The following is a 16,251-nucleotide window of genomic DNA, read 5'->3' on the forward strand; positions in this document are numbered from 1 at the left end:
TTTTTTGTGTGAAACAAACAAGAAATAAGACAAAAAAACAGAACTTGAGCTTGCATAACTATTCACCCCCACAAAGTCAATCATTTGTAGAGCCACCTTTTGCAGCAATTACAGCTGCAAGTCTCTTGGGGTATGTCTCTATATGCTTGGCACATCTAGCCACTGGGATTTTTGCCCATTCTTCAAGGCAAAACTGCTCCAGCTCCTTCGAGTTGGATGGGTTACGCTGGTGTACAGCAATCTTTAAGACATACCACAGATTCTCAATTGGATTGAGGTCTGGGCTTTGACTAGGCCATTCCAAGACATTTAAATGATTCCCCTTAAACCACTCAAGTGTTGCTTTAGCAGTATGCTTAGGGTCATTGTCCTGCTGGAAGGTGAACCTCCATACCAGTCTCAAATCTCTGGAAGGCTGAAACAGTTTTCCCTCAAGAATTTCCCTGCATTTAGCGCCATCCATCATTCCTTCAATTCTGACCAGTTTCCCAGTCCCTGCCGATGAAAAACATCCCCACAGCATGATGGGGATGGTGTTCTTGGGGTGATGAGAGGTGTTGGAATTGCGCCAGACATAGCGTTTTCCTTGATGGCCAAAAAGCTCAATTTTAGTCTCATCTGACCAGAGTACCTTCTTCCATATGTTTGGGGAGTCTCCCACATGGCTTTTGGTGAACACCAAACGTGTTTGCTTATTTTTTTCTTTAAGCAATGGCTTTTTTCTGGCCACTCTTCCATAAAGCCCAGCTCTGTGGAGTGTACGGCTTAAAGTAGTCCTATGGACAGATACTCCAATCTCAGCTGTGGAGCTTTGCAGCTCCTTCAGGGTTATCTTTGGTCTCTTTGTTGCCTTTCAGATTAATGCCCTCCTTGCCTGGTCTGTGAGTTTTGGTGGGCGGCCCTCTCTTGGCAGGTTTGTTGTGGTGCCATATTCTTTCCATTTTTTAATAATGGATTTAATGGTGCTCCGTGGGATGTTCAAAGTTTCTGATATTTTTTTATAACCCAACCCTGATCTGTACTTCTCCACAACTTTGTCCCTGACCTGTTTGGAGAGCTCCTTCGTCGTCATGGTGCAGCTTGCTTGGTGGTGCCCCTTGCTTAGTGGTGTTGCAGACTCTGGGGCCTTTCAGAACAGGTGTATACAGTTGAAGTCGGAAGTTTACATACACTTAGGTTGGAGTCATTAAAACTCGTTTTTCAACCACTCCACAAATTTCTTGTTAACAAACTATAGTTTTGGCAAGTCGGTTAGGACATCTACTTTGTGCATGACACAAGTCATTTTTCCAACAATTGTTTACAGACAGATAAAATTCCAGAAAATGATGTACCTGTGGATGTATTTCAAGGCCTACCTTCAAACTCAGTGCCTCTTTGCTTGACATCATGGGAAAATCAAATGAAATCAGCCAAGACCTCAGAAAAGAAATTGTAGACCTTCACAAGTCTGGTTCATCGTTGGGAGCAATTTCCAAACGCCTGAAGGTACCACGTTCATCTGTACAAACAATAGTACGCAAGTATAAACACCATGGGACCACGCAGCCGTCATACCGCTCAGGAAGGAGACGTGTTCTGTCTCCTAGAGATGAACATACTTTGGTGCAAATCAATCCCAGAACAACAGGAAAGGACGTTGTGAAAATGCTGGAGGAAACGGGTACAAAAGTATCTATATCCACAGTAAAATGAGTCCTATATCGACATAACCTGAAAGGCTGCTCAGCAAGGAAGAAGCCACTGCTCCTAAACCGCCATAAAAAAGCCTGACTACGGTTTGCAACTGCACATGGGGACAAAGATCGTACTTTTTGGAGAAATGTCCTCTGGTCTGATGAAACAAAAATAGAACTGTTTGGCCATAATGACCATCGTTATGTTTGGAGAAAAAAGGGGGACGCTTGCAAGCTGAAGAACACCATCCCAACCGTGAAACACGGGGGTGGCAGCATCATGCTGTGGGGGTGTTTTGCTGCAGGAGGGACTGGTGCACTTCACAAAATAGATGGCATCATGAGGAAGGAAAATTATGTGGATATATCGAAGCAACATCTCAAGACATCAGTCAGGAAGTTAAAGCTTGGTCGTAAATGGGTCTTCCAAATGGACAATGACCCCAAGCCTACTTCCAAAGTTGTGGCAAAATGGCTTAAGGACAACAAAGTCAAGGTATTGGAGTGGCCATCACAAAGCCCTGACCTCAATCCTATAGATGATTTGTGGGCAGAACTTCAAAAGCGTGTGCGAGCAAGGAGGCCTACAAACCTGACTCAGTTACACCAGCTCTGTCAGGAGGAATGGGCCAAAATTCACCCAACTTATTGTGGGAAGCTTGTGGAAGGCTACCCGAAACGTTTGACCCAAGTTAAACAATTTAAAGGCAATGCTACCAAATTCTAATTAAGTGCATGTAAACTTCTGACTCACTGGGAATGTGATGAAAGAAATAAAAGCTGAAATCATTTTCTCTACTATTATTCTGACATTTCACATTGTTAAAATAAAGTGGTGATCCTAAAACAGGGAATTTTTACTAGGATTAAATGTCAGGAATTGTGAAAAACTGAGTTTAAATGTATTTGGCTAAGGTGTATGTAAACATCCGACTTCAAGTGTATATACTGAGATCATGTGACAGATCATGTGACACTTAGATTGCACACAGGTGGATTTTATTTAACTAATTATGTGACTTCTGAAGGTAATTGGTTGCACCAAATCTTATTTAGGGCCTTCATAGCAAAGGGGGTGAATACATATGCACGCACCACTTTTCCGTTATTTTTTAATTTTTATTATTTGAAACAAGTTCTTTTTTTTATTTCACTTCACCAATTCGGACTAATTTGTGTATGTCCATTACATGAAATACAAATACAAATCCATTTAAATTACAGGTTGTAATGCAACAAAATAGGAAAAACACCAAGGGGGATGAATACTTTTGCATGGTACTGTATATGAACTCCTGTGCTTTCTAAATGCTACTTTTCTTTTTAGTCATGGAGGCTTTACTACGAAGATTTGGTCAGTCAGGTGTGTGTTTTTATTTGTTGATACAAATATGTACACACACACACACACACACACACAGTTGGGGTCACGTGGAGGAGGCAGGTTGCAGAGATCAGGAAGAGTCTGTGGCCTTGAGAGAGTAAATTATGTTGTGCTGTAATTACTTTGTGAACCTCCCTATTGATTTCGGTCAGTTTTTTAGAAAATGTTTTGTAATGAACACTGGCAAACTGAACTATCTCCCGCACCTGTGATGAATGCTTTGGAAAGCCCACATGTTCTATTATTCTCCAAAGAAACTGAGATTGTTTTAAAGGGAAAATATCGATTACTCGCGTATCCCCAGTCGGAGCACATCTCTACATGCTGAACAGGTTTAGCAGGAACGATATGCGGAGAGGAGCTGTTACCCTGCGCACCATGTCTCTCTCTTTCCATGACATATGCCACCATCGTGTGGACATTTAACAGAATTACAGTTTTTCACTCTCCTCTTAGATGTCAATTACCATGTAAGAATATATATTTGTTTTATTATTTAACTTTTATTTAACTAGGCAAGTCAGTTAAGAACAAATTCTTATTCACAATGATGGCAAAGGCCTCCTGCGGTGACGGGGGCTGGGATTAAAAATAAATAAATAAAATATAGGACAAAACACACATCACGACAAGAGAGACAACACAACACTACATAAAGAGAGACCTAAGACAACCACATAGCATGGCGGCAAGACATGACAACACAGCATGGTAGCAACACAACATGACAACAACATGGTAGAAAAACAACTTGGCAGCAGCACAACATGGTAGCAGCACAAAACATGGTACAAACATTATTGGGTGCAGACAACAGCACAACGGGCAAGAAGGTAGAGACAACAATACATCATGCGAAGCAGCCACAGCTGTCAGTAAGAGTGTCCATGATTGAGTCTTTGAATGAATATACATATTGATATCTCACATAATTAACACTGATGATAACACCCATATAGTGCATGGGCCATTGATGAAAGCTTTTTCAACTCATTTTACATTTACATTTACATCATTTTGCAGACGCTCTGATCCAGAGCGACTTACAAATTGGTGCATTCAACTTATGATAGCCAGTGGGACAACCACTTTTTTCTTCTTCTTTTTTTTATGGGGGGGTGGGGGAGGGAGGGGTAGAAGGATTACTTTTATACTATTCCAGGTATTCCTTAAAGAGGTAGGGTTTCAAGTGTCTACGGAAGGTGGTCAGTGACTCCGCTGTCCTGTCGTCGTGGGGGAGCTTGTTCCACCGTTGGGGTGCCAGAGCAACAAATAGCTTTGACTGGGATGAGCAGGAACTGTGCTTCTGTAGCGTTTTCAGGTTAGATTTTTTAAGAAGTGAACTATGCAGTATCTAGTCATCCAGCTTAAACTTACACATGAACATCACAATGAACTTGAATGACAGCAGTGCCTATCATCCAGAGGGTATTGGAGAAGCGAATGAGGTTGATGAATGAGAGGTGTTTATACACCTGTTCCTGTTATAAATACACTAAGTGTACAAAACATTAAGAACAACTTCCTAATATTGAGTTGCATCCCCCCTTTGCACTCAGAACAGCCTCAATTAATCAGGGCATGAACTCTACAAGGTGTCGAAAGCGCTCCACATGGATGCTGGCCCATGTTGACTCCAATGGTTCCCACAGTTGTGTCAAGTTGGCTGGATGTCCTTTGGGTGGTGGACCATTCTTGATACACACGGGAAACTGTTGAGCGTGAAAAACCCAGCAGCGTTGCAGTTCTGGACACAAACCCGGTTCAAAGGCACTTCAATCTTTTGTCTTGCCCATTCACCCACTGAATGGCACACATACACAATCCATGTATCAATTGTCTCAAGGCTTAAAAATCCTTCTTTAACCTGTCTCCTCCCCTTCATCTACAGTAATTGAAGTGGATTTAACAAGGGACATCAGTAAGGGATCATAACTTTCACCTAGATTCACCTGGTCAGTCTATGTCATGGAAAGAGCATTCATAATGTTTTGTACACTCAGTGTATATCTTTGTTTAAAGTGTTGGACAGTCAAGCACTGCCTGTGACTACTGATGAGTGAGGCTTCCAAATGAATCGTAATTGGCAGAGCAGCCTCTGCGTCTCTCTAGATGTTCTGCCAATTAGGGCCTCATTCCTAACGACCTATGTTCATTTACAGCCGCCTCCCTCCTAATTTCCCCTGCCATCCCCCTTCCATACCCCTCCATAACCTTTCAACTTCAGAGAAATCTCATTCTGCCACACCCTCCTGCACCACAGGTCATTCATTTAGCTTCATTATTTATTCCCCCTTTCCCTTCCTTCTTCCTTCACTCTTTTTCTCCTCCATTTTCTTCACTGAGTGTTTAAGATTTAGTGGAGCCGGTCCAGGCTTTGTGGAGATAAGAGGAGAAGGTCAGGTTATAAACAGAGTCTTTTTTCCCAGGTTGTGAGTGACAGACGTGGGTTGAGTGACAATAACAGTGTTTCCTTTTCTCTGATATTAAAAGAGAGTGACTTTTCGTCAATGGTCTTTTGGGTCAATAGTGACTTTTGAATTACGCTACAGTAAGTCTGGGATATACAAATGCCTTTGTTCATTGTTACAAACAATTGGTTTGTGTTGGTTTGGTGTTGGTGTACTATTGTAGTGGTTACATAGTAGTTCAATGTTTTGTAATAGGACTAGCTAATCTATTCCCTGTGGTTTAGAATCTTTTTCAGAGAGATGGGAAGGGGTTCATTTCATTGAATGCTTTTCATATAAGCCATTGGCATTAATTGCAGCGCCTGCTTTTTAGTTTTTGGATGGCTTCCTGGTTTGTAATTTCAGCCTTAAAAAGGACTGGTGTTTAGAGCAATGGGGCACATTGAGTGCTAATGAGCCATAAGCTCATAATCGCATTGGAATGGATTAAAAGTACTGATGGTAATTGAATTCTGAAGTACGACTAATGTCTCTTTGTCCCCAAAGTACGCCTGTGAAAATCTATATAAAGGGAGAAAGGCATTTGTTTTGGAACTAGTTAGCTTAACCTGTCGTGGATGTCTTGAATGTACACTGAACAAAAGTATAAATGCAACATGTAAAGTGTTGGTCCCATGTTTCATGAGCTGAAATAAAAGATCCAAGAAAGTTTCTATTCGGACAAAAAACGTATTTCTCTCAAATTTTGTGCACAAATTTATTTACATCCCTGTTAGTGAGCATTTCTCATTTGCCAAGATAATCCATCCACCTGACAGGTGTGGCATATCAAGAAGCTGATTAAACAGCATGATCATTACACAGGTGCACCTTGTGCTGGGGACAATAAAAGGCCACTCTAAAATGTGCAATTTTGTCACACAACACAATGCCACAATGCCACAGTCTCAAGTTTTGAGGGAGCGTGCAATTGGCATGCTGACTGCAGGAATGTCCACCAGAGCTGTTGCCAGAAGCTGCCTCCGACATTGTTTTAGAGAATATGGCAGTACGTCCAAGCGGCCTCACAAACGCAGACCATGTGTATGGCGTTGTGTGGCTGAACAGTTTGCTGATGTCAACGTTGTGAACAGAGTGCCCTCTGTTTCAGCATGATAATGCACAGCCCCATGTCACAAGGATCTGTACACAATTCCTGGAAGCTGAAAATGGCCCAGTTCTTCCATGGCCTGCATACTCACCAGACATGTCACCCATTGAGGATGTTTGGGATGCTCTGAATCGACGTGTGCGACAGCATGTTCCAGTTCCTGCCAATATCCAGCAACTTGCACAGCCATTGAAGAGGAGTGGGACAACATTCCACAGGCCACAATCAACAGCCTGATCAACTCTATGCGAAGGAGATGTGTGAGGCAAATAGTGGTCACACCAAATACTGACTGGTTTTCTGATCCACGCCCCCTACTTAAAAAAAAATAGGTATCTGTGACCAACAGATGCATATCTGTATTCCCAGTCATATGAAATCCATAGATTAGGGCCTAATTAATTCATATCAATTGACTGATTTCCTTATATGAACTGTAACTCAGTAAAATATTTGAAATTGTTGCATGTTGCGTTTATATTTTTGTTCAGAGTAGTTGATGGTTGCTGTTGGTGCTACAGTCAACCAGGTTTAGATGTCAGCTAGACATCCTCTCAGTCCGTCTATACTAGAGATAATAAGAAAGGTGTATTTTTCTCAGACACTGAGCCTGTATGTCTGAATCTCTCTTCATCTTGTTAGTTGCAATGAGTTCATTTTTTTCTCCAAAATCAGGTGACCAGTAGAGTAGAACTCGATGATATACAAAGCAATACAAGTGAATTAAGTGGATATTGGAATCTCGTTGTTGCTTTGTACAGAAACAATCAAGGTTGAAGCCAAAACGTAAATGCTGTGGCAACATTTGTATGCTTCTTTTATTTTCATGTTGTTTTTCTTGAATGGTCATGCCATATGTGAAGGGAGTTGTGAATTGATATTTGATGACTACATTACAAACACCAGTTGCTGGGGAGATCAATACTTATGGGCAAGACACAACTCATTGATCTGATACAATAATTAATATATGGTTCCCTTATTGAACTGAACTTAAAGAAGATACTGCATCTTTAAAATGGTGGTCCATGACATTGCTTGTTTTCCAGGTAGCAAGCAACTTGTTCTTTAGTTTGCCGCAATTTGTTTTGCAGCTGTGTTTATCCATTATGCTGATCAAGACTTTACTTTTCATATGTAACACTGTAGCCTAAACCTAATGATAATAGGGTTGTGAGTCCAGTCTTAAGACTGTCTGACTGTCCAAGTGAATGAGACAGTATTTAATGCATGACGTTAATGATTACGCCCAATTCAAAATTCAACCAGAACAAAAAGATTAACTACTTACATGTTTGTTATGAAAATAAATTTATTGCACTCTAATCTTCAATTACACTGGAACATAAAGCTGCATGAAGCTCAATTTGAAGGAATGCATGTAAAAATGAAATTCTAACATTAGGAAGTTAATTGATAGAGATAAAATGTTGTTGTCTTCCACTTTCTTCTGCTTTTGTTGATCCGACTGATTCACACTTTGCATTCACCAATATTTCTTTATCCTGCTGTCTCTGATTGGCGTACCAGGAGGAGCTACTATTCTTACTCATATTACCTGTAAGTAAACAGACAAACAACAACAAAAACAACAACAACAACACAGAAATAAACAAACCCAAAATACAATGAGTGCACTTGTCCTTGGTTAGTTATGAAGTGTTTTAAAGATGCAGTATCCTTTTTTCAAGTGAAAACGCATATCGCTCATAACCAATTGCCATTGCCATTGACCAGCTCAAACATGCTTCGAAACACTCTCCAAACCAAAGTCATCATGACCAAAAGCGGTGTTATTTGAAAAAAGAATGCTGCACTTTGTGTCCTGTATTCTATCCGTGTGCATGTGGTTGTATGTCAATAACTCATGTATTTCATTCATCTTCTTCATCTCCTGGACCTCCTTTGTCCATTGAAAGGATATATGTGGTAAACTGTGTGCCTCTACACGTGCACACTGCGTGTGTTGTATGTCTTACATATCTCATGAACCCTTTCTAATTGGTTGCTCTGAATATTGGTTGCAGAGGGTTTCCTCTTTGGGTTGATGTAGGTTCTTCTCCTGCTGTAGACAGTAGACAGCCATCTCCACACTGCGGTGCTTTCCACTTGCTAAGGGCTGCAACGAGAAAAAAACTCCCCAATCTGTTGTCCTGACAAGACGCCATCAGTCTGCCGATGCGCTCACATGCTCTACCATTCGACATGCTTGCCATTTTACCCTCACCTCTGTGAGTGTGTTTCATCTACACAGGCTTCGCATTTACCTTCCTGCTCCTCTAATTTTTCTATTTCTCACGATCATTTTTCATTTCACGCCTAGAAGTGACACCCAACCCTCCAAGTGAATTCAGGTGAATGAGCCTTTTCAGCATTTCAGAGATGATTCCCCCTGACAAAGGATACATTCTTTTCTGTTTTTATGAAGGATTTTTTTTCTCCATGAAAATGAAAGCTACTGTATCAGCTTCACAGTAAACATCTTTTGCTGGCTTTGGATAGTCCCTTCAAGCAATTTTAGGACACCAAATGTGTTAGCGCTGGGGGACATTTTTGACAATTATATCCTGTTAAGTTTGGAATAATTGAAAAACAGAAAGTTACCAATAATTACCTCAAATGTTAAATCAGTTTTTCCCGACGGGAAAGTGAGGTATCCTAGAGTTTGCCTCTATCAAAGGTAATTAAAAGGCTCAAAATGGAAACGGGATAATTTTCTCATGGCTCTTGATATAATTGACCCCATGCTGTGCTTGCCTATTTTCAATCCACTTCAAATTTATGATGGGCAGAAATTAGTATATTGTGCCTATAATTGTCATTTTACTAGAACGGTATGAAATTATACTATTTGGTATCTTTCTCCTGCTGTCCACCCATCTGTCTCTTCTCTAGCACAAAGAGTCCTCCCTTCAATTTCACTAGAGCGGCTTCTTAAAACCACATCTCAGTGCTTTCATCTAACTGCAATCTGCAAACTCCAATCAGAGGACACTTTGTACTGCAACACCTTTCTTCAGGGTGCTCGCAAAGTGGAATTAGGAACTAGGAGTAGAACAGAGCAGGTCTGTGTTTTCATCGCAGTGCTCCTTTTTACAATTCAAATAGAGTGAAAGTTGTAATTGCCCTTGAAATGGAAACCTCCCAGTCTTGTAGGTGTTCAATCGGCTTTTCTCAATCAGGGGCCAATGAGTGAGTCCGTACACAATCGATTTGGCATATTAATCTTGTTAATATACTGTATTAACCTTATCAACTCCTGTCCAGATGTAATTATAATTAGATAATCAACCAAACAGGGAGTCCCCATTTCTCAGAATGTCTTGTCAGAGCCCAGACTGGGGATGACATGCGGCAACCTCCCACCTTAGCATGAAGCATCTACCTTTCCCCCTTGAAGCAGAAGTTATTCCTGCATGATTTTGATGCTTGAAATTGGGCCCTTTTGGATTTCCCCTATATGTTTCCTACAGTATACTGAATGATACTTGACCCTAATAATACAGTATTTGTGAGGTTTGCACCTATTATTGGATGAAAACAAATTTTTAAAAAGGCCATATGTGGAAGCCAAACCAATGGTCTGTTGTCATGGAGATGAGCTTCTTTCTTTCATCTCTTTCACTTTAGTCTTTCCTCTTGTGTGTGATTAATCGATGACAATGTGTTTTTGTGATATTTAAACCTGCTCGTCCGATCCTTCAGGAAACTAGCCAAGAAGCGCAAAGACGCCATCGGGAACACTCGGCAGGAGATGACCCACATGGTGAACGCCATGGACCGCAGTTACGCTGATCAGAGCACGCTCCATGCTGAGGATCCCATGGCCGTCACCTTTATGGACTCCCACAACTTCAGCAACAGATGTAGGTATAATGGTCCTAAGACAGATCCCTGGGGAACACCTCCCTCCACAGACACATGATACATGTGAGAAAGCCTCCTGACAGTTAGATAATCTAATGCCTTACAATGGGAAAGACCCTAACACCGAGAAGAGTCCATGAGACAGGCTCTGAAGAGAGGTGTTAAGTTGCCCTTTAACCTTACATGTTTTTACTTTAAAATGCATAATAGGAAAATCCCAAGATATGAATGAATGCCTTTAATGATTTGAACTGTTGGCACAGGATATTATGGTAGAGGTTATTCTATTGCTATGCTCTGTTCATCTTGCTGCTGGAATTTTATAACTCAGTAGTGTGATGCAGCTTACTCAAGCCTTCTGGAATGTATTTCATAAGCTTTTTTCCCTACAGTGCCTAATGATCCACTTGTGCCAACGGCAGTGCTAGGTGAGGCCCTGGTGATATATCATCTGCCTTGCCATGGCTTGTTGTGTTCCTCATGCATGTCGTTGTCACAGTCCTGTAGCCGTCCATTGTAAACTGTAAACCTGTAGCCGTCCATTGATTGTCTCTGTGTTGCGTCTGGTTAGTCACGTACAACTCACACTAGTCCTGACAATATACAGTATCACAGTCAGAATGACTAGCCTCCACATTCACTTATCCAGTAAGGGGAATAAAATAGGAATTGTTTCCAGATTTTGGATTTCCCCTGGCTGCCAGTGTAAAACAGACTTGGCCCTCAGCCATGGTAGAGTGGAGACATGGCATTCCTCCAGTGAACAGATGAACAATCCTTCAGCGTTTAGGACCCACCTATGAGCCGTTGGAGTGGAGCTAAAGGTCCAAACCACATTCAGAGACTCACACTCACTCCTGTATGCATTACAACTGTCTACACGCTCCAAATCCTGCTCAGGGCGTTGGTTTAGAGACGAGGAGGGGAAACTAATTCAAACACAAGTGAAGATAGATATATGATGGCTACATTCACCTGAGTCCTTACCTGAAGATCAACCTCCTGCATGACATGACACTTTTCTAGAATGAAACCAGTCATCCTGTCACTGTGTGTAAGTCGTACAGGCTTTGTGAGTGGGTGCCATTTTATATCAGCCTCAGCCCCCCTTGAACATCACCCTCAGCCCCCCTGGAACATCACCCTCAGCCCCCCTGGAACATCACCCTCAGCCCCCCTGGAACATCACCCTCAGCCCCTCTGGAACATCACCCTCAACCCCTCTGGAACATCACCCTCAGCCCCCCTGGAACATCACCCTCAGCCCCCCTGGAACATCACCCTCAGCCCCCCTGGAACATCACCCTCAGCCCCCCTGGAACATCACCCTCAGCCCCTCTGTCTGTGTAGAGTCCAAAAACACATCTGACAGTTTCTATGTAATGGAGTTCAGTGTTCACTCGTGACATCAGGATGGAGAGCGTTAGACACTCGACGCGAGCAGTGTAGTCCACACTGACAGAACAAGCAAGCAACCGCGGAGGGTCTTTATGGCTCACTGACACCTAAGTTTGATGGGGAATTAAAATGCCCCCTCAGGCCACAGTGTTTGCTGTGAAAATGTGTTATTTTAGCTCTGTGTTCTCGCTGGGCTTGGTAATAGGAAGTGAAGGGTGCAGTTCAAGCCATGACTCAATCTAGCATGTTAGGGTCGAATTAAGTAGTACAAATTTGCAAATGAGTAGAAATGTCAGCTTAGATAGTCTCTACACTAGAGTGCAGCAGTTCTCTCGCCAGCTTAGTGTCACTCCTCTTAGATCCCGCCCACTGCATTAGTGTGTCTGTCAGTCTCGCCATAGCTTTCTAGAAAGTCATGTGCGGATGTGTAAGAAAGGCAGTGTTGTGTACGTGTGGTAGAGTAGCTCCTTGGGTCAGTTGTCAGTCATCTGTGAATCCCTCGTCATTGTTAGGTGATCACCTCCATCACCCTCATGTTCCAGTATTGTGCTTAAAGTCATGTCACGTCATCATATATACACTACCGTTCAAAAGTTTGGGGTCACTTAGAAATGTCCTTGTTTTCTAAAGAAAAGCAATTTTTTTGTCTATTAAAATAACATCAAATTGATCAGAAATACAGTGTAGACATTGTTAATGTTGTAAATGGCTATTGTAGCTGGAAACGGCTGATTTATAATGGAATATCTACATATGCGTACAGAGGCCCATTATCAGCAACCATCAGTCCTGTGTTCCAATGGCACGTTGTGTTTGCTAATTCAAGTTTATCATTTTAAAAGGCTAATTGAAAACCCTTTTGCAATTATGTTAGCACAGCTGAAAACTGTTGTGCTGATTAAATTAATCAATAAAACTGGCCTTCTTGAGACTAGTTGAGTATCTGGAGCATCAGCAATTGTGGGTTCGATTACAGGCTCAAAATGGCCAGAAACAAAGAACTTTCTTCTGAAACTCGTCAGTCTATTCTAGTTCTGAGAAATGAAGGCTATTCCATGTGAGAAATTGCCAAGAAACTGAAGATCTCGTACAACGCTGTGTGCTACTCCCTTCACAGAACAGCACAAACTGGCTCTAACCAGAATAGAAAGAGGAGTGGGAGGCCCCGGTGCACAACTGAGCAAGAGGACAAATACATTAGAGTGTCTAGTTTGAGGCGCCTGTCTCTCAAACTAGACACTCTAATGTATTTGTCCTCTTGTGCACCGGGGGCCTCCCACTCCTCTTGCTTTTCTTTAGAAAACAAGGACATTTCTAAATGACCCCAAACTTTGAACTGTAGTGTATGTATTATATATCTACTACAACCCATGTGTGCTTACTGTTGATCTAAAAGCACATTTCTTTCTTTTTTTCTTTTTCTTGCTGCCCTAATTGTAAAGTGCCAATTACAGGTAAGTGTGTGTGGAAATTCTAAAGTGTCCCAAAGTGGTTAATGAAAATAAATGAATTACCAGATTGCAAATGCTGGATCTCATTGATTGATCCATTAAATGTGTGTGCAGTGTGTGTGCGTCAGTAACAGTAGCCGACTTCCCCTCCCCTGACAGTAAAGTGTGCAGGCTCCTTAAAACGTAACTTAACATTCCCCTTAACCTGATATAGAGGCTGGCAGTAGCTCAGTGGCTAGCCAAGCAGAAAATATGTAGAGATCACGGCTCAGTAGGTAATGTGATTGCCAGCAGGTCAGTCTAGGCTTTAGAGGGGTGTAAATCCTGGCTGCAGATAACCTAGGACTCAACAGCCAGCCAGCCCCCCCCACCCCCCCTGCATACACACACACACACACACACACACACAACCACACACACTCGCGGTGCACTCACACACACATCTCCACAGGCAAAATGGCTATGTTTCTGAGGGATTGACATGGCTCAGATATCACATTAAAGGGCGCATATGGTGCCTGTCAGTCCTGTGAGCCCAGCGTCTCTCCCCTGAGAGGGTCCTGCTCTCACACTGTGGTAACTAAGAGGCCCCTGTATTTGCCTTCCTGTCTACTGGGAAAGTCAGGCACCACTCCTCAGCTTTATCAAGCCCTGTCTTGCCCACTCACCAAGCTGACGCAACATGTCAGTTACTTCCAGTGCCAGGTACCTTGTCACTTACATCCTCCTCAAAGCTTAGCTGCTTCACTGGGGGGTTACTTTAAATAAAAAGTGTGAAGGCAGGAGCCATGTTATTTTTATTTCAATTTTTGCAAGAAAAACATAGTTTTGTAAAAGTAGTTTTGTAAGAGAAGCACACCCAGTCTGGATATTTTTACATTTACATTTACATTTTAGTCATTTAGCAGACACCCTTATCCAGAACAGTTAGTGAGTGCATACATTATTTTTTTATATTTTTATACTGTCCCCCTGTGGGAATCGAACCCACAACCCTGGCGTTGCAAACGCCATGCTCTACCAACTGAGCTACATCCCTGCCCGGCCATTCCCTCCCCTACCCTGGACGACGCTTAGCCAATTGTGCGCCAACCCATGGGTCTCCCGGTCACGACCGGCTACGACAGAGCCTGGATTCGAACCAGGATCTCTAGTGGCACAGCTAGCACTGCAATGCAGTGCCTTAGACCACTGCGCCACTCGGGAGTATAATAGGGTATTCATCATGATTTGCCGCCATCCCAGATTAGCCAAGTAAAACTCCGCTCCACGATGTACTTCACATCAACGGAGTTGAGTGGAGATTAGAGTGGACGGACTGGAGCTCCGACATCACATAAAAATATGTTTTTATAAAAAACTATGGATTTCATCACCCAAAAATAGCACGCAATTACACGAGACAATGTGCCATTGATGTGAAGTATATCGTGGAGTTGAGTTTAACTTGGCTAAGGCCAGATATGTGTTCTGTGAGTGATGGTGATGTTGAGTGATGATGATCCTTCACAAGCCTGTGTAATCCTCACCAACATGTGATTTCCTTGGACAGATGAGAACCACACTGCGGCTGCTGCAGAGTCCAGTCGGCTGCTGGACGTGCCTCGGTACCACTGTGAGGGAACAGAGTCACCCTACCAGACAGGTCAGCTGCACCCAGCCATCAGGGTGGCTGACCTGCTACAACACATTAACCTGATGAAGACCTCCGACAGCTACGGCTTCAAGGAGGAATATGAGGTCAGACCCCAAGACTCTAGTCTACAGTACATCCATAACACAGGCCCTAAGACTCTAGTCTACAGTACCCTCATAACATAACACAGGCCCTAAGACTCTAGTCTACAGTACCCTCATAACATAACATAGGCCCTAAGACTCTAGTCTACAGTACCCTCATAACATAACACAGGCCCTAAGACTCTAGTCTACAGTACCCTCATAATATAACACAGGCCCTAAGACTCTAGTCTACTGTACCCTCATAACATAACACAGGCCCTAAGACTCTAGTCTACAGTACCCTCATAACATAACACAGGCCCTAAGACTCTAGTCTACAGTACCCTCATAACATAACACAAGCCCTAAGACTCTAGTCTACAGTACCCTCATAACATAACACAGGCCCTAAGACTCTAGTCTACAGTACATCCATAACACAGGCCCTAATACTCTAGTCTACAGTACCCTCATAACATAACACAGGCCCTAAGACTCTAGTCTACAGTACCCTCATAACATAACACAGGCCCTAAGACTGTAGTCTACAGTACCCTCATAACATAACACGGGCCCTAAGACTCTAGTCTACAGTAGCTTCATAACATAACACAGGCCCTAAGACTCTAGTCTACAGTACCCTCATAACATAACACAGGCCCTAAGACTCTAGTCTACAGTACCCTCATAACATAACACAGGCCCTAAGACTCTAGTCTATAGTACCCTCATAACATAACACAGACCCTAAGACTAGTCTACAGTACCCTCATAACATAACACAGGCCCTAAGACTCTAGTCTACAGTACCCTCATAACATAACACAGGCCCTAAGACTCTAGTCTACAGTACCCTCATAACATAACACAGGCCCTAAGACTCTAGTCTACAGTACCCTCATAACATAACACAGGCCCTAAGACTCTAGTCTACACGTATAACATAGCATATTTACGATGGCCCTATAGTGACAGCTCCCACACATATTAGCTAAATGTATGAGGTCGTCAGCCCTCAAGACGGTCTTACTAACAGTCTCACTATTCAAACAGTCAACACACCTTTAAGTTCATACAAATACAATCTGCTTCAAATCAAGTATTTCACTCCATTATTGGGAGGTTCTTCAAAGAGACAATATCCCTACAGTGGAGAACAAGCAAAATACCCCCTAAATGTCACATCCTGTTG

General features: G+C 42.5%; 1 protein-coding gene across 13 annotated transcripts in view; it reads left to right on the forward strand.

Moving 5' to 3' along the window:
• Positions 1-16,251, forward strand: part of LOC121548978 (receptor-type tyrosine-protein phosphatase kappa) — a 162,916-nt gene that overhangs the window by 136,252 nt on the left and 10,413 nt on the right. For 7 of the 13 annotated variants that reach the window (XM_041860717.2, XM_041860719.2, XM_041860722.2 and 4 more), the window contains 5 exons: positions 8,152-8,181; positions 10,327-10,487; positions 10,881-10,916; positions 13,329-13,340; positions 14,890-15,077. In XM_041860717.2, the coding sequence (XP_041716651.1) occupies positions 8,152-8,181; positions 10,327-10,487; positions 10,881-10,916; positions 13,329-13,340; positions 14,890-15,077 (427 nt within the window). The remainder of the gene's footprint in view (positions 1-8,151; positions 8,182-10,326; positions 10,488-10,880; positions 10,917-13,328; positions 13,341-14,889; positions 15,078-16,251) is intronic. The other 6 variants (XM_041860720.2, XM_041860727.2, XM_041860721.2 and 3 more) reach the window with 3 other exon arrangements.

This window comes from Coregonus clupeaformis, chromosome 33 (assembly GCF_020615455.1).
Source record: "Coregonus clupeaformis isolate EN_2021a chromosome 33, ASM2061545v1, whole genome shotgun sequence".
Taxonomy (NCBI): domain Eukaryota; kingdom Metazoa; phylum Chordata; class Actinopteri; order Salmoniformes; family Salmonidae; genus Coregonus; species Coregonus clupeaformis.